This window comes from Diplotaxodon limnothrissa, linkage group LG15, assembly GCF_057381915.1.
Source record: "Diplotaxodon limnothrissa isolate DT_005_m linkage group LG15, D_limnothrissa_male_GT1.1, whole genome shotgun sequence".
Lineage (NCBI taxonomy): Eukaryota > Metazoa > Chordata > Actinopteri > Cichliformes > Cichlidae > Diplotaxodon > Diplotaxodon limnothrissa.
Window position 1 is genome coordinate 26,733,537 of NC_140610.1, and position 16,941 is coordinate 26,750,477.

The 16,941-nt window shown below is 44.0% G+C and overlaps 1 protein-coding gene across 1 annotated transcript in view; it reads left to right on the plus strand.

Annotated features, from left to right (window-relative positions):
- Positions 1–1,165: 1,165 nt before the first annotated feature.
- LOC146617647 (endothelin-2) overlaps positions 1,166–16,941 on the plus strand; it is a 44,489-nt gene continuing 28,713 nt past the window's right edge. The window contains exon 1 of the mRNA XM_085373178.1: positions 1,166–1,226. Within this exon, the coding sequence (XP_085229304.1) occupies positions 1,166–1,226 (61 nt within the window). The remainder of the gene's footprint in view (positions 1,227–16,941) is intronic.

Genomic DNA, 16,941 nt, shown 5'->3' on the forward strand with positions numbered 1-16,941 from the left:
GGAAGCCAGAGTTGAGAATTCACCCCACTACTCGCTTAATTTATGACCTCAGTGAACAGTTTCCTTTTGTGTTCCTGGTTTCAAATGATCGCTGCAGGTCACCGTGGCTACATCTGTCTTTTTTATAGTCTGTGACTTTGTGCATCATTAGCTGAGTGGGCACTGACTAACAGGCTGTCATCGTGTCTGCAGCCTAAAACTTTTAAATGCTTCTGTGTGACAGACGCCTCAGAAACTGGCAAATATGTTAACTCTTCACTACATAGAGAACAGAGGACAGCTACAGCAAACAAGGAAATGAACCCCTGTGTCTGTAATATTTTATTGCCATCAGATGAACTGTCATTGTGGCAGATTAGCTCTTTTTCAACCAAGACTTAAACACTTAAAAGTTCAGGTCTACAGTTTTCACTCAGTGTCTCCAGGCAGGTTTTACTCCAGCTGCTGGTGGGATAATAATTCAGTGAGGGTGAAGGAATATTGCAAAAGGGGCAGGATGACAACTATACATGTATGCACGTGTTGCCCCACACAGATAAAGACGTGTGTGCCTAAAATAGCAAGCTGGGCTGTTCCACACATGTAGAGCACTCTGTGAGGAGATCCCAGGGAGGCGAGCGTCACAATTCAGCTTACACAAAGAAAAAAAGAGGCGAGAAGATGAAAGAGACTAGTGAGGGACGCGGCAAGCATGAGAGCATGACATGGCTGAACCACAGGAGGAGGAGGCTGTGATTAATGACATTCAAGCTGTGAAGGTGTCTCAGTGCAGAGCCAGCCTCCCCGTTGTATCCTCAACCTCCTCTCGCAGTCACTTCTCTCCATCTGTTTTGATGCAGCTCATAACAGATCGTCACATTATCCTCCCTCCGTCTGGAAACCGCAGCAGCCTTGGGATTAAACCCAGCACCACACTCCTCTCAGTGCTGCACCTGGGAGGCAGCTGTACACAGCGCGTTACCTGACTGGACATTTGAAACAAACCCTCGGAGCCCATTCTTCGTCTTCTTAGGTGCTCACTGGAAACACTTAGGTTAGGTTTTGATTCAGCAGGAGCCTCTGCTCTGCTGCTTCAGCTCCTCCAGCTGCTGCGAGGAACTTTACGAGGAGCCAAGGTGCTTTTGCTCCTTTGATTTCTCACCTGGATGCTGAGGAGATCAACAGGATGGACCTCACCTACATTTGTCTCCTCTTCACGGCTCTAATGTTGATCCAGCACAGCGAAGGTAAACCCGTTTTTATATCTGTCCAATTAGATGTTTGTTACTAGATGGGTGGGATGTAAGGACTCTGTTTACATGGTATAATTTACATGATCCTCTTAAAAGACAATGCATCACTAAGCAAATTAAGGAATATGTTATTCTTTGAGATCTAAGTATTTCTCCAGACGCTGATTAATTTTTATTCCCCTTTCAGGACTCAGTTTGATTTTATTAGCCAGTGAGTTAATAAACAGGTTTGTGGACTACCATGGCAACTTGTTAATTTTGGAGCCCTGAAATTAATAAAAGGTAGAAAAGAGTTATCAAGCTTACAAAAATAATAAACAAAAGTGGTTAAATAAAAAATAATGACCTTTTTCTGTATCTCTTACATAAATACTGCTCATTTTTAATACCGTCACAGCTTCTGCAAATCAAGTATCAAAAATCGATTAGGAATATTTAAACAGTGTTTGAGATGTCAATAAATTATGAATTTATTCATTTTCATGAAGGAAAAATCCACAGCACTACACGTTATTTTTCATGACATGAAAGCACTGCAACCTCAATATTTTAATGTTCACATTATTCATATTTTAATTGAAAGCAGAAACAACATCAGGACTGTGAGGCTGTATAATGAGATCTGCAGCTAGGCGCTCTGCTCTCTGGTTTCCACAGTCGAGCTCATCGTGACATTTTATTATTCAAAAAGCAATCAGAGGTCACGTAGCGTGTAAGGACTCCCTCTGTTGTCGCTTTCTAGCTCTTGGATGATGAAGTTTTACAGTGTCAGTGTCACGGCACCCTGTGACCTGTATATAATCATACCCTTGCTCTTTCAGCAAATTCCTGTGTTGAAGGTCCTACGAACAGATAGCTGTGGAAGGCCGCCTCACACTTCAAACATGATAGAGGTCAAATTTAAAAAGAATATGTCTAATTCAGGCTAAAAATGTCAAAAGTGCATTTATACTTCTCTCACTCTTCAATGTTGATGAAACTGGAACTAAAAGTAACTTTCCAACGTCACCATCTTCCAACACAGGATTGCTTTGTGTTTTAAAACGGCTGGTCTGGTTATAGTAAAACACCGCCAAATGTGATCTTTTCTGGGACCAAAACACCAATGAGAATAATACTGGAATAAACTGTAGGTTCAAAATACGAAACCCCAGTGAGCAGCATCACGATGGTTTCACCTTTCTTTGCATATTGTCGACTTGCTTCAGGTCTTTGAAGTTGCCGGGCTTTCATTCATGCACAGCACTCTTAAGGACCCACCACAGCATTAGAGTCAGGTTGCGGTCTGGACTTTGGATCATTGCAGACCTTGGGTCATTGCATTACCTCAGTACTTTTCTTTTTCAGACATTCTGTTGGAGATTTGCTGCTGTGCTTGGGATCACTGTCTGTTTTAGGCCAAGCTTTAGTCCAAACTTTAGGCCTCACACTGACTCTAGAATACATTGCTATGTAGGTAAGTTCACAGTGGATTCAATGACTGCAAAGTGCCTGTTGCTGCAAATCAAGATCAAACTGTCACCCTTCTACCACCATGCTTCACAGTTAGTGCTCTCCAAGCAAAGTACTTTCTTTTACAGAAGAGGCTTTCTCCTGGGAACCCTTATAAATAAGCCATACCTGTTCACTCTTTCTCAGTTCAGAGAGCTGTTCACTTGGAGGTGGCTGTAGCTCAGATCACCCTCTAATTGGAAGGTTAGTGGTTCGATCCCTGTCTGCTCGAGTCTGCATGCCAAATATCTTTGGGTAATAACTAGGGATGGGTATCGTTTAGGTTTTATCCGATACCGGTGCCAAATCGGTACTTTTGAAACGGTGCCGGTGCTCAAACGGTGCTCAAACCGGTGCTTAAAGAATGGAGAACACAAAATTGGTCCAAAAACCTCTCATGTTCAGCTGTTTTTTGTAAAAATATAACAATGTTAGCCTTTTCTGCAGCTATGGGGCATATATGGTATCACTCTTGGATGGAAGCAGTGCTTAAACAATGGAAAAAACACAAACTTTGTCCTAAACCTCTCATGTTTAACTGTTTTCCACTTTTTCTTTGGTCATTTTAGCCTTTTTAGCCAGGGTGAAGGGAGTATCTGCCATCAAACAAGAGGACAGCCGCATGTAGCTATGATGATGTTTGCTAGTTCACCTTACATGCATTAATGTAATAACGTGGTTAGCCTACTCAACGTAAATTAGCTACTCACGCAGAGAAGAACGGCTGCTGCCACCATCATCCGTCATCATTTCTGCTACACTGGCAGGGCTAGGGGCCAGGACTCTCCTCTTCGTGTTTTTGGGGGATGTTGCATAACAGGCAACCCACCCGCAGTAGATGTGCTCGGTGTGAGGTCTCGCAGCAAGCTATCAAATACGGCGCATTTCTGGGCTTTTAAAAAAAACCGCTATGCGTCGCCAGGTGTTTCATCGGATTTGAGGTGTTACCTCCTTTGACAGTATCACAGTATCAACTTAAAGCACTTGTTGCTGCTGAGTTTGCATATTTTGCTATGAAGTACAGCCAGACTTTTGACCGCTTCGCCTTGGACATTTTTAATCTGTAGCTCTGCTCTAACAGAACGTACGTACCTGGCCCCGCCTACTATCCTCGGAAACGTAAAATGATTGGCTAGAATCTAAAGTGTATCACAGCTCAGGAAAAAAAAGCACCGAAATAAAGCACCGAAATGTGCGCTGCTTTTCGGTCTGGTTACTACCGTTTATGTCAGAACCGGTACCCATCCCTAGTAATAACCCCAGGTTTCCTGCACTGGAGTTTGAATGATAGATAGGTAGACAGACAGATAGATAGCACGTAGTTAGGGAATACATAGAAGATGTTTTCGTGTGAATGAGGCAAGCCATATAAAGTGCTCTGAGTAGAGGAGTGCTGTATAAGACACCAATATTAAATAAATTCTAACAACAGCTGATCAAGCTTAAATGTGCAGCTGTTGTTTAACGCGACATCCGCTGGTTTCCTCTTTCTGGCGCAAAGTGGGCAATAAACAAACGAGAGAGAAAAGCCGATCAGCTGATCATTGATCAGTTTCATGATCATGTTCATTGAAGTAGAAACAGGAGAGGGAGGGCAAAGAATGAGCGAAGAAGAGGCAGCTGTGCAGCGTAAAGACAGAATAACTCCAGCTTTGTGTCTTTTTCCATCCTAGCTGAAGTCCGGGACAAACTGTGTTCCTTTTCAGCTCAATACAAAACGCGTAATATTTTCTCTGAATACCGGACGATTCCAGTTTTTACAGGACGGTTGGCAACTCTAATAACTAACCTTATGAATAAAATAAAGTTCACTATCAGTAACATCATAGCACCCACCCAGCTGTATAGAAACTCCGTCATGCTAGCTAGTACGCAGTAAGAGTTATTGTAACTGACTGTAAAAAGTCAGCACAACGAAAATAAACTCCACCTAAACTTGGTTTATATCTGACCCAGATAGACTGCAGGTCATTACTTCTTACCTGAAGTTCAGTTCACCTGACACTCGGACCGGCGGCCGCCTCGGGTCTCTCCTCCTCCTGCCTCCCCTTTCTCTCATCCTCCTGCTGTCCTCCACCACTTGCTAATGTTACTGAATCTGTGGAAGCTCCGCGATAGCCACCACCAAACAACTGAGTTATTTTTACACACCGGCCAGCATCTGGCCAATCCACCACCTTTCATTGTTTATACCGTTACCAAAAAAAATAAAAAATCATTGGCCCATAAAAATGAAAAATCACCATAGACGGGTAAGATGGGACGATTTAGTCTGTGAAGCTGAGTTTGAGCCACACAGAAATCCAACCATGAACACAAAACGACCTCTTGTAGCCTCCAGCTAACATACCTGAGGGCTGCTGAGGAAATAAGTCTTACAGCTGTACATGCTAAGGACTGTGCGGTAAAACCCTTTTCATTGAAAATTAATTCTTTTTCAAATGACTGATGAGTCAAGTAAAACTGTGGATTTAATGAAAGCTGGTATAATCTGGTCTTTAGCTGAGTTTGGGTAACAATGCCTGGTTTAGGTGTTCTTCAGACTGTTAGCACATTCAATCCCCAGATATCTTTGTGAAGCAGCTAATAAAATGTTTTCAGAAACCTTGATGGTAAGGACCTCACAGAAGGAAGAAGTAATTTTAAAAAATACAAAAGGACATTATTTCACATTAGCCCGAGGTATAGTTTGAGCCTGCCAGGAACTTTAAAAATCGAAGCAGGCTGGGGTATTTAACTTTTTGAATAGGTCTACCTGCAGAACTGGATTGTGGATCTTTCATTTCTAAAACCAGGGCTGTGTTGTGTTTTCATACTCCTAAATTTCCTGCACAAGTCTAAACCAGGCTTTCTATTATAGAAGAGTCATTTACAAAGAAAGCTTTGTAGGCTTGATAAAGGTGCCTACAAAGTGAATAAAAATTCATTAATTATTTTAATATACAAATATTGAATTGAAACACTGGCAAAAAAATTATGGTTTGTCAAACAGACTCATTTCATGGTGCAGGCGATGAAGGACAAACACATTATCGGGTGTTTTAAAGAGTTATTTGTGATTTGAACTCATTTAAACTTTTGAAACACCAAAGACATAAAGTGGAATAACCAGTCTAGGTAGCAGCAGACCAGTGACCCCTCTGTTCTCAAAGATAACATTCCTGGTTTGGTCTTTAGGTTTGTTGGCTTGAACCACACGCAGTGCTTACAATGGCTTACAGAGCCGATCTTCTCAAAAGAATTTACAAGCATAACAAATTTAAATCATACTTTATGCTCATTCTTGCATGATGAATTTATATTTGTGATAATAAAAATGTTGTCACATGTACAGTACGTGTCAAAGAAGCCTGACACCAAGTCTAATTTAGCATGCCACAGGCCAGCCAGCTGAAGTACAGCTGGGCACATTTATGTGTAATCCTGGTAAGAACAGGATTTGGTGCAGCATTACAGTATGACCCTCTTGGTGTTGCTGAATGAAAACCCACATCCTCAGGTAGATCTTAAAGGTTAAGGGACGGGGTGGCTACTTGCAGTTGCAAGTTTTCTTTTACATTTACACACCACAAGCTAGAGCTAACCGTTGTAATCATTTCGAGCAGTGTGCAGTTAAAAGGAAAATATAAATGGAAGTTGGCTGAACATCTTCTCTATGAAACAAGAATTACTGAGGTTTGTCATAAAGTGTGAGCACATTCTGAGAAACACCAGCGTTCTTCCTGTTTCTACATCAGTTGAAATCGTCATTATGAAATAGTACTTGTGGTTTCGGGTGTCCTGACCAACACTCAATCTACTCATTTCCTCTTGTTCAGCAGTGTGCATGCTCATTACTGTCACAGGGTACTACTTATGACTGAGGTGAGGCGAGGAGCTGCCTTTTCCATGAAATATTTAGCATACTGAATTACTGGGTACATGCTACCTCCATCATCTTAAACAAATATAGTTTGGGTAGAGTCTTTGTTAGCGTGAGGACCTCCGAGAATTTTTAAAGCACCTTTCTGTCAACATGTTGTCCCTACTCTTTCTCTACTTTTCTGGCTGCCGCTGTCTTTTTTTCCACTTACCAAACTGTCTACCGTTTTTCTTGCCATTTTTCTGTCTCCTCTATCTCCACCTTCCCGTTGGTCTTAATCTGTGCTGCGTGTTTTGTATTTGTCTATCACAGCCAGACATCTGAGCCTTATTAGGGATTGCTGGAGAAAGTGTAACCAACTTTAAGGTATAAAGGTGAATTACAGCGCAATAATTACTTGGGCTCGTAATAAGACCCTGGCCAGAATCAGAAGACACCAAATTCGTATGGAGCCAAAGTATTGAGCAGCAATAATGACCTGGACACAATGTTAACTTTTGAGTAGCCACTCTTGTATTGTTACAAAGTATAACAGGTATTTGTCCAATTTGTACAGATAAAGTATAAAATAAAATAAATAGTGTGCACACTCAACAAAATAAAAGTACTCGTTGGGGCCCTTTAAGAATTTAGAGTTAAGCTGGCGATAGCCAACTTCAAAGGTCCTTGTGAATGTAACTGGAATGTATGAGTGTGTGGTGTGTATCTTCTTTGGGGTAGATCGTCCTCAAAGTGGTTGGCTCGCCATCTATCACAACCAGAATATCGTCTTGGTCCTTGGACTTTTCCGTCCTCTCCAAAAAACCTGACCTATAATCCAGGTCATAAAATGTACATTCTAATCAGTCTGTTTCAGATGCATTGTTTAAGGTTAAAATACAAAATCAAAATATTGCATCACCTCATATTCATTGCATCAACATCTTAAATCTTATCAAATCTCACAGTTCTGTTGTACAACATTCAATTTTCAAGCATATCAAATATGAGAACTAAACATCTAAGTTGCTCAAATATTTCTCTATTCATGTAAACATTAATTAAACAATACTTATGGTAAGTAACCATTGACACTCAAAATACAATACACCATAACAAATTCAGAACTATGTGCAAATAAGCAACAAAATATACATATGAGTTCAGTTCAGAGGCATTAAAGCAGTGTGCTTAATTTCTCCACGCTATAGGCCTATTCGTGAGAGAGAAATGCACTAAAAATTACCCTCTAGATTACTTTAAACTCACAGTGAACTGACAAAATTTAGCTTTAGAGCAGCTAAGAACATGTTGCTCACCGTTGCTCTGTTTCACAAAAGCCCAACACACACTGGCGTTGGAATTGCAGCAGCTCTCCGGATGAAAGGTGAGTGGTTAGCCTGTGAGACACCGAGCTAGCATTAGCATGATCGCGACGGTAAGTCTCTACAAGTTTTTTCCATCAGAATAACACTCGTCTTACCGACGTTGCCTCTCTCCTTCATCCAGCCACTCGACTCCGGACTTCCAGCAGGTAAGTAGGCTGGTTTTCCTTCCTCTCAATCCTGAGTTTTCCTCTCTTTTGTCCGTGGATTTCTCGGTTTGAGTAGCAGATGCCTCCACTCCTCTTGCTGAGATAAGAAAAACCCGGGACACCATGCACCTCCACCTCACTTCCTGGCTGACAGGGTCAATGCGGCCTGGGTAGGCTCTGATTGGTTGCTGAGCTAAGTGCCCTCACGTGGGGTGAACTGAGAGGTGCATTCAATGGTCATAGGAAATACGACGCTTGTTGATGTGGACAGTTAATATAAAGAGAATAAGTATGATATTTTTCATCTGGGCTACACCCCCCCCTCCTGAACTCATGCACGTCCCTGTGCATGGTAGACAGTTAAATGATGATTATTTGACGGGTCAAGGAAGAGGGCGAAGCAGGCTCTTCACCATCACTGATGACATCGGCCCAAGCTGAAGACAGTCCTTGCAAGAATGATTTTGCTGCAGTGATCAGAGGATTGCCTAGCTCCGTATAGTCAAGCCGTCGTGGCGGACGACGGTTTCTCTCAGATCTCCTTACAGAATCATTTGTATCCATGTTTTCCCTTGTATCCACTGGGACTATCTCCTCCACTCTCTCCTCAGAATTCGCACCTCTGGTGCCAGCCTCCTGAAATGGAAGTTGCCTTTCTTGGACGTCTGGGTCATCAACAGGTGAGTCAGTTTCAGTTAAGGTTATTTCATCCACTTGTTCGGTCGGTGTGACTCCATTGGTAGATAAGTACTCAGTATCATCTGTAGTACTGTTAGGCATATCAGGTATGTTGCCAAAATCAGATTGGCTGTCAAAAACAGGTGGGTTGTCAATATCAGGAACATTTACAGGACTCTCACTCACTGTGTGGACAGGGGAACTCAACCAAACAGGAATGAGCAAATCATCTTCTTCGTCTGAGGAGTTCTCTTCCTCTAGCGCTGGATTTGCACGGGTTCTTGGCCTGCGTGACACTGGCTTCTGTACATGCTCACTGCTTTCCTCCACAGGTAGGTAGCCACATGGTAGCAACAGATCCCGGTGTAGTGTTCTTAGGGGACCATCTTTGTTTTCAGGCTTAACTGTATATACTGGGAGGTTGCCTGCCCTTCTCACCACTACATGCACAGTGTGTTCCCACTTGTCTGAAATCTTATGTTTGCCCCGGATACGGACATTCCTGACCAATACCCGATCTCCAGCTTCCAAGTCTGATGCAGTTACATGTCTGTCAAACCTCATTTTGTTCTTGTGAGCCATCTTTGCAGCCTTGTCCATAGCTAACTTGTAGCTTTCTTTGAGACGTGACTTGAGTTTTTGCACATATTCAGAGTGAGATGAGTGTTGTTCCTCTTGCACTGGCAGGTTGAATGCAAGGTCAACTGGCAACCGAGGTTGGCGTCGGAACATCAGTTCGTACGGGGAGAAACCAGTCACTTCATTCCTGGTGCAGTTATAAGCGTGGACCAGGGGTCTTACATGGTCACGCCAACAGGACTTATCTTGATCACGGAGAGTTCCCAACATATCAAGCAAGGTACGATTAAATCGTTCCACAGGATTGCCCCTAGGATGGTATGGGGTTGTCCTCACCTTGTGGATACCAGCCACCTGACAGAGCTCCTTGATTGTGCGGGACTCGAAATCTGGACCCTGGTCACTATGCAATTTTTCTGGGATGCCATAGTGTACCATAAAGTTCTCCCACAGACACCTTGCCACTGTGCGGGCCTTTTGATTAGGTGTTGGGATAGCAACTGCAAATTTAGTGAAGTGGTCCGTGATCACCAATATATCTTTGGTTCCACTCCTGTCAGCTTCCAGGGACAAGAAGTCCATGCACAAGAGTTCAAGAGGTCGTGTCGTATTAATGTTGACCAAGGGGGCCGCTCTTTCAGGCCGTGCCTTCCTCCGCACGCACCTGCCACACGTCTTCACTTTCCTTTCCACGTCCAAAGCCATCCTTGGCCAATAAAATCTTGACCTTACAAGGTCCAGTGTACGGTCGACTCCCATGTGACCCATATGGTCATGCAGGCTGGTGAGAACTGTGTTGCGAAGCTCAGCTGGAAGTACAAGCTGGTAGGTTTTCTGGGACCTCTCTTGGCGTCGCCGGTACAAGACATTGTTGCGGAGCTCAAGACGGTTAAGCTCTCGGAGGAGCAGTGGAAGCTCAGGGAACTGTGTGCGCACGGTTGGAGGTGGTGTGTCCCCATATTCGATCTGAGAAATAACATGCTTTATACACTGATCGGCTCTTTGCTCGTCTGCCAGCTCTGCCTCAGTTAGATGGGGAATGGTTGGCAGACCTCCAAACTGTTCCTCTTGCCCATAGCTATCAGGTACAGCACTAGGAGACACAGCAAGCACCTCCACCAAGGCAACACAATCTGCATCTGCCTCTCTTTCATTGTCAGGACTGACGCTGTAGGTGAACTGCCTCTCACAGATTGCTTTCACCACAGACTGATTTACAGCATTGATGTTGTCTGGATCACAAAGGTGATCTTGAGTGAACTGTTGTATGCGTTCAATCTCTTTTTGTGATTTCAGGTCGTCCGCTAGCCCTCCGTGTGGTCTGCGTGATAATCCATCCGCATCTCCATTCTGCTTCCCTGGACGATAGAGGAGTTTGAAAGAGAATGTGGACAGTGCTGCTAGCCACCTATAGCTAGTTGCGTCAAGTTTTGCTGAAGTCAGAATGTAAGTCAGCGGATTACTATCCGTTACAACAGTGAAGTGGTTGCCGTAGAGATAGTCGCTGAACTTTTCTGTAACTGACCACTTGAGCGCCAGAAACTCCAACTTGTGCGCTGGATAGCGATTTTCGCTCCGTGACAGCCCTCTACTTGCATAGCCTATGACTCTAAGTTGTCCCTCTTGCTCCTGATACAATACAGCACCAAGCCCGGTGGTACTGGCGTCGGTGTGCAGTATATAGGGTTTCTGGGGGTCAGCGAAGGCAAGTACAGGGGCAGTGGTGAGACTTTGGATGACTGACTCGAAGGCTTCCTGGCAAGCTGGCGTCCAGCGACCTCCGAAAGGGTCTTTTGGGTCATGGTACTGATGTGCACTTTGTCTTGCGTTTACTTTTGATTTCTTGTGGCTAGGTGGGTACCCCGAAGTTAAGTTGTGGAGAGGTTTCACAATGCTGGAATACCCCTTAACGAACCTTCTATAATACCCAGCAAAACCAAGGAACGACTTTAACTCTCGCAGGGTCTGTGGGACAGGCCATGTTTTAAGGGCCGAAATCTTCTCAGGGTCAGTCCGAACTCCATTTCTGGAGACCACATGTCCCAGATAACGGACTGAAGTCTGGAAGAAGACACATTTCTCTGGTGACAGCTTTAACCCAAACTCTTTTAGACGAGTGAGCACTTTCATGAGTCTTTCTTCGTGTTCCTCAAGGGTTCGGGAGAATACTATCACGTCATCAAGAAAGACCAATGCATCCTTCAAATGCATATCCCCCATGCACCGCTCCATTAACCGCTGGAACGTGCTGGGGGCGTTCGTTACACCCTGAGGCATTCTGTTGAACTCCCAGAAGCCGAGAGGGCACACAAAGGCCGTCTTCGGTTTGTCTGCTTCTTCGACCTCGATCTGGTAGTACCCTGATTTTAGATCAAGAACAGAGAACCACTGTGAACCATTGAGGGCTGAGAATGTGTCCTCTAGCTTCGGAAGGCTGTACGCATCTTTTATAGTCTGAAGGTTTAGACGCCTATAATCGATGCACAACCGGACTTGGCCGTTCTTTTTCCGGACTACCACTATGGGTGACGCAAATGGGGACTCTGACTCTCTAATAACTCCTGCATCAAGGAGTTCCTGAATGTGCTTCCGGACAGCCTCAATGTCCCGTGGGTGGATTGGCCGGGCACGTAGTTTGAAAGGCGTGCCATCCGAAAGTTTTATATGATGTCGCACCTGGTCCGTCCGGCCAAAATCCAGGTCGTGCTGTGCAAACACCTCAGGCATGCCGCTGAGCTGCTGAGTGATGCGCTGTTTCCATTCCAATGGAACTGGGGAGTCACCAAAATTGAAGGTTATGGTGGGCTCTTGGAAAGACGGAGTGTCTGGAGTTCTCTGGGATAGTTCTGACTGTTTGGTCTTGTTGTGTTCCTTTAATAGGATGGTCTGATAAGCACTAACCTCTGCAATAGTACACTTGGCAGGGATGACAATGTCGTGGTCAGACTCGTTGCTTATAACAACTGGCAACTTGTGGGGCCGCCGCTGGGGAAAGTCCACCAGACCGGCTTTAAGTAGCAGGCCACCGGGCAAGGGGGACGATGATGGGTACTCAATTACAACTGATTTTTCATCCTGAAGGCCCTCGCCAAGGGCGACTCCCTCCACCACTACAGTTGAACCAGCTGGAATGACTTGAGGCATCTTGCCAAGTAGCTTCACTACCCCCTGATGGGTGTCACTTGTCTGCTTCCGTCTCAACTCAATGATTTTGAAGACTACTTTGTAGCCATGTGGGAGGGGTTGACGATTGGCTAAGTCAGTCTCTGAGTAGATGTCGAACAGTACATCTAGGGTGTTTGTGCCTATGAGCATGAGGGATTGTGAAGTGTCAGGGACGATTAAAGCAAGTGTGTTTACATCTACTGGAACACCTATAAAGTCCTTTGGAAAAGTTATGGTCATTTCTATATAGCCAAAGTAAGGCACTAGCTGGCCATTAGCACCTTCCACTTCTAAGAGGTCATGTAGTGGCTTGATCTTTTGCTCTGAAAGGTGCTGCTGGTAAAATGACTCAGGAACAGTGGTAACTTGGGAGCCTGAGTCAAGAAGACAGTTGACTTCTTCACCTCTCACAGTCACTTGAGCTGTACTTCTGGTACCAATCAACTGTTTAGGGAGTTGGAAAGATTGGTTCTGCTCTGAATGGTTTAAGCCAGAACATGTTTGTGCTTTGACAGTCTTTGCTGGGGTACTTACTTTGTTAACCTCAGCTGTGATTTTGTCACCATTGTTTACGTCTGAGGGACGTTGTTGACTCTCCTCAGCTCCTGTTTGTCCCACAACAGGAACTGTTAGATGTTTAAAGGTGAATCTGTACAATCTCGCGCTTCCCACTGGCGTTGTTTCTCCTCCAACTGCTTCTTTTTTTCTGCTACTAGGTTGGGGTTAGCGGGGTCAACACAGCATGGAGCGATATGTCCATCTTCACCGCAGTTGAAACAATACCAGGGCTTGGGTCTGCCCCTTTGCCTCTTTGAAGTCTGTCTTTGCATACGTCCATCTACACCATGTGGCTTTGACATCTTACTCTGCGGCTTCCCTGCAGGGTCCTTGCTGTTTGCAAACTTTGTTTTTTTCTGTGACATGAATGTAGTTAGTTGACTTTGCAGACTCGCCACCTGCTTTCGCAGATCCTCAATAGCAGCAATGCTACTCCCATGTTTCTCCTCTGGTTCACAAACATGTGCACCCTGGAACTGTAACTGAGTTCTCTGCTTTGTGGTGCCAATGTGTTTTCTCATACGGTTAGTTTTTGCTTGCTGTCGATCTTCCTCAGAGCGAATCATTAACAACAGGTCTGAGAATTGGGGTGGGCTGCTCTTCTTTTGCTCAAGTTGCAGGGCGCTGAGTAGGTCGTTGTCCCAACATCCCCTGCAGAACTGTTTAAGTAGATGTTTGTCCACTTCTTCACATGCGACTCCCCCCCTCTTCGTGGCTCTGTTTAATGCTAGCTGTAGCCGGTGAAGGTAAGTGGATGACTTCTCACCTGGATCTTGAAGGGTGTTCAGGAATTGAGCGAAAAGTTCCTCACCATCTTCTACAGTGCCAAAGGCTGAATCTAGAAGCTGCAAATAAGTCACAGGTGGTGACTCAGGCCGCAAACTCTTAACTATATCAGCTGCTGGTGGGAGCAGGCTCTCATGGATCTTTCTGGATATTTGCAGGGGGGACATGCTGGGATCATTTTGGAGCAGTTCAATTTGTGTGCGCCATGTGTCATAATCAGTTTCATTGTTAGGTCTGGGAACCTTACCGGAGAAGGAACGGAGTCTCACCTGGGACTGGATGTGTGGGACAACATCTTGCCTTCGTACGATATGCTCTACCACAACCTTCTGAATGTCAGGTGGGTTCAAGTCACTTACTGAGAGGGACGCTGCTCTCCTTCCATTAGTGAGGGGAACATCATCAGTGGCACCAGTATCACTTGGTGTAACATCTGAATGTGAGGTGTGACACTGTCGCTCTTTAGAAGCGGGCGGAGATACAACAGTGGTCTCGACATACGTGGGAGAAGGTTCTTCAGTGGTAGGTCGCATGGCTTCAACATCCTCCCCAATCTGACACATCATCTCCTTCAGCACCTCACCGTAGTCTTTGCCACTCAGCTTGGCTAGTTCCTTGAGTTCCGCCAAGTAGGTTTTTGTAACATTACTCCCAACCGTGGTAGTGTACATGCTACTGAGTGTTTTAATTTCATAGACAACGCTGGGATCAGCTTGTGCTGTGTATGTGTATGGTAAACGAGGTTCTAAACCTTCTAAGGCTGAACTGCTAGAGTATTCTACGATCAGGTTTTGGTAGAAGTTGGACAGTGAATCATCAACAAAAAGGACTCTTGTGATTTTACCATACTGTTTCAGAAAGTCAATGACCTGTTCATCTTTCTCAGATACCTGTGTTATCCCAGCGACAACAACCGCATTAGGTATTTTGACACCAGACTTTTGTATGAAATCCATGCTGGTCATTGCCTCAATATTGATGCTCAAATCAATTGGCTCCTGGCTGGCTCGCCACTTCTGTAACCAACTTTAAGGTATAAAGGTGAATTACAGCGCAATAATTACTTGGGCTCGTAATAAGACCCTGGCCAGAATCAGAAGACACCAAATTCGTATGGAGCCAAAGTATTGAGCAGCAATAATGACCTGGACACAATGTTAACTTTTGAGTAGCCACTCTTGTATTGTTACAAAGTATAACAGGTATTTGTCCAATTTGTACAGATAAAGTATAAAATAAAATAAATAGTGTGCACACTCAACAAAATAAAAGTACTCGTTGGGGCCCTTTAAGAATTTAGAGTTAAGCTGGCGATAGCCAACTTCAAAGGTCCTTGTGAATGTAACTGGAATGTATGAGTGTGTGGTGTGTATCTTCTTTGGGGTAGATCGTCCTCAAAGTGGTTGGCTCGCCATCTATCACAACCAGAATATCGTCCTGGTCCTTGGACTTTTCCGTCCTCTCCAAAAAACCTGACCTATAATCCAGGTCATAAAATGTACATTCTAATCAGTCTGTTTCAGATGCATTGTTAAGGTTAAAATACAAAATCAAAATATTGCATCACCTCATATTCATTGCATCAACATCTTAAATCTTATCAAATCTCACAGTTCTGTTGTACAACATTCAATTTTCAAGCATATCAAATATGAGAACTAAACATCTAAGTTGCTCAAATATTTCTCTATTCATGTAAACATTAATTAAACAATACTTATGGTAAGTAACCATTGACACTCAAAATACAATACACCATAACAAATTCAGAACTATGTGCAAATAAGCAACAAAATATACATATGAGTTCAGTTCAGAGGCATTAAAGCAGTGTGCTTAATTTCTCCACGCTATAGGCCTATTCGTGAGAGAGAAATGCACTAAAAATTACCCTCTAGATTACTTTAAACTCACAGTGAACTGACAAAATTTAGCTTTAGAGCAGCTAAGAACATGTTGCTCACCGTTGCTCTGTTTCACAAAAGCCCAACACACACTGGCGTTGGAATTGCAGCAGCTCTCCGGATGAAAGGTGAGTGGTTAGCCTGTGAGACACCGAGCTAGCATTAGCATGATCGCGACGGTAAGTCTCTACAAGTTTTTTCCATCAGAATAACACTCGTCTTACCGACGTTGCCTCTCTCCTTCATCCAGCCACTCGACTCCGGACTTCCAGCAGGTAAGTAGGCTGGTTTTCCTTCCTCTCAATCCTGAGTTTTCCTCTCTTTTGTCCGTGGATTTCTCGGTTTGAGTAGCAGATGCCTCCACTCCTCTTGCTGAGATAAGAAAAACCCGGGACACCATGCACCTCCACCTCACTTCCTGGCTGACAGGGTCAATGCGGCCTGGGTAGGCTCTGATTGGTTGCTGAGCTAGGTGCCCTCACGTGGGGTGAACTGAGAGGTGCATTCAATGGTGATAGGAAATACGACGCTTGTTGATGTGGACAGTTAATATAAAGAGAATAAGTATGATATTTTTCATCTGGGCTACAAAAGCAGCACTTTGAAATCACAAGACAACACCACAGCCTTTGTCTTCGAGCACTGAGGACACTAAATAAAACCTAACAGCCTGTATAACAACAGAAACAGCCTGAGCTGGTTGAAAATGTGCAGATGGGTGGTAATTTGAAAGAAAAACTACAACCCTGACCCTTACAGTTTGAGCCCTACTTTTCTGTTCCTGTCCATTTTTCCTTATAGTGAGACTGGTCACTGCAAATCAATGCAAAGTAATAACTCATATCACCTTTCTCTCCTGGGATAATGATGCCCCAGTCCACTAAATGATTAGATTAGGAAGAAATGTTTGGACTTGTACCCTGGGCACTCACCGGATTTCAGGCCAGCTGACTTTAGAATGAAACAAATGAAGTAAAAGAATTTGGAAGAATGGTGTTGGTGTCTCCAACAGAGATCAGCAGATTTGGACAGTCAGTAGCTAAGAGCAGATCAACTGTTCTGGTAGCAAGGGCACAACACTTTACTAAAATATTTGGGAATTTTTAAAAAATTTATTTTTTCATTTATTTTATTCATTTTACTAATCCTTGAACACAATCTTCATGCCACTAT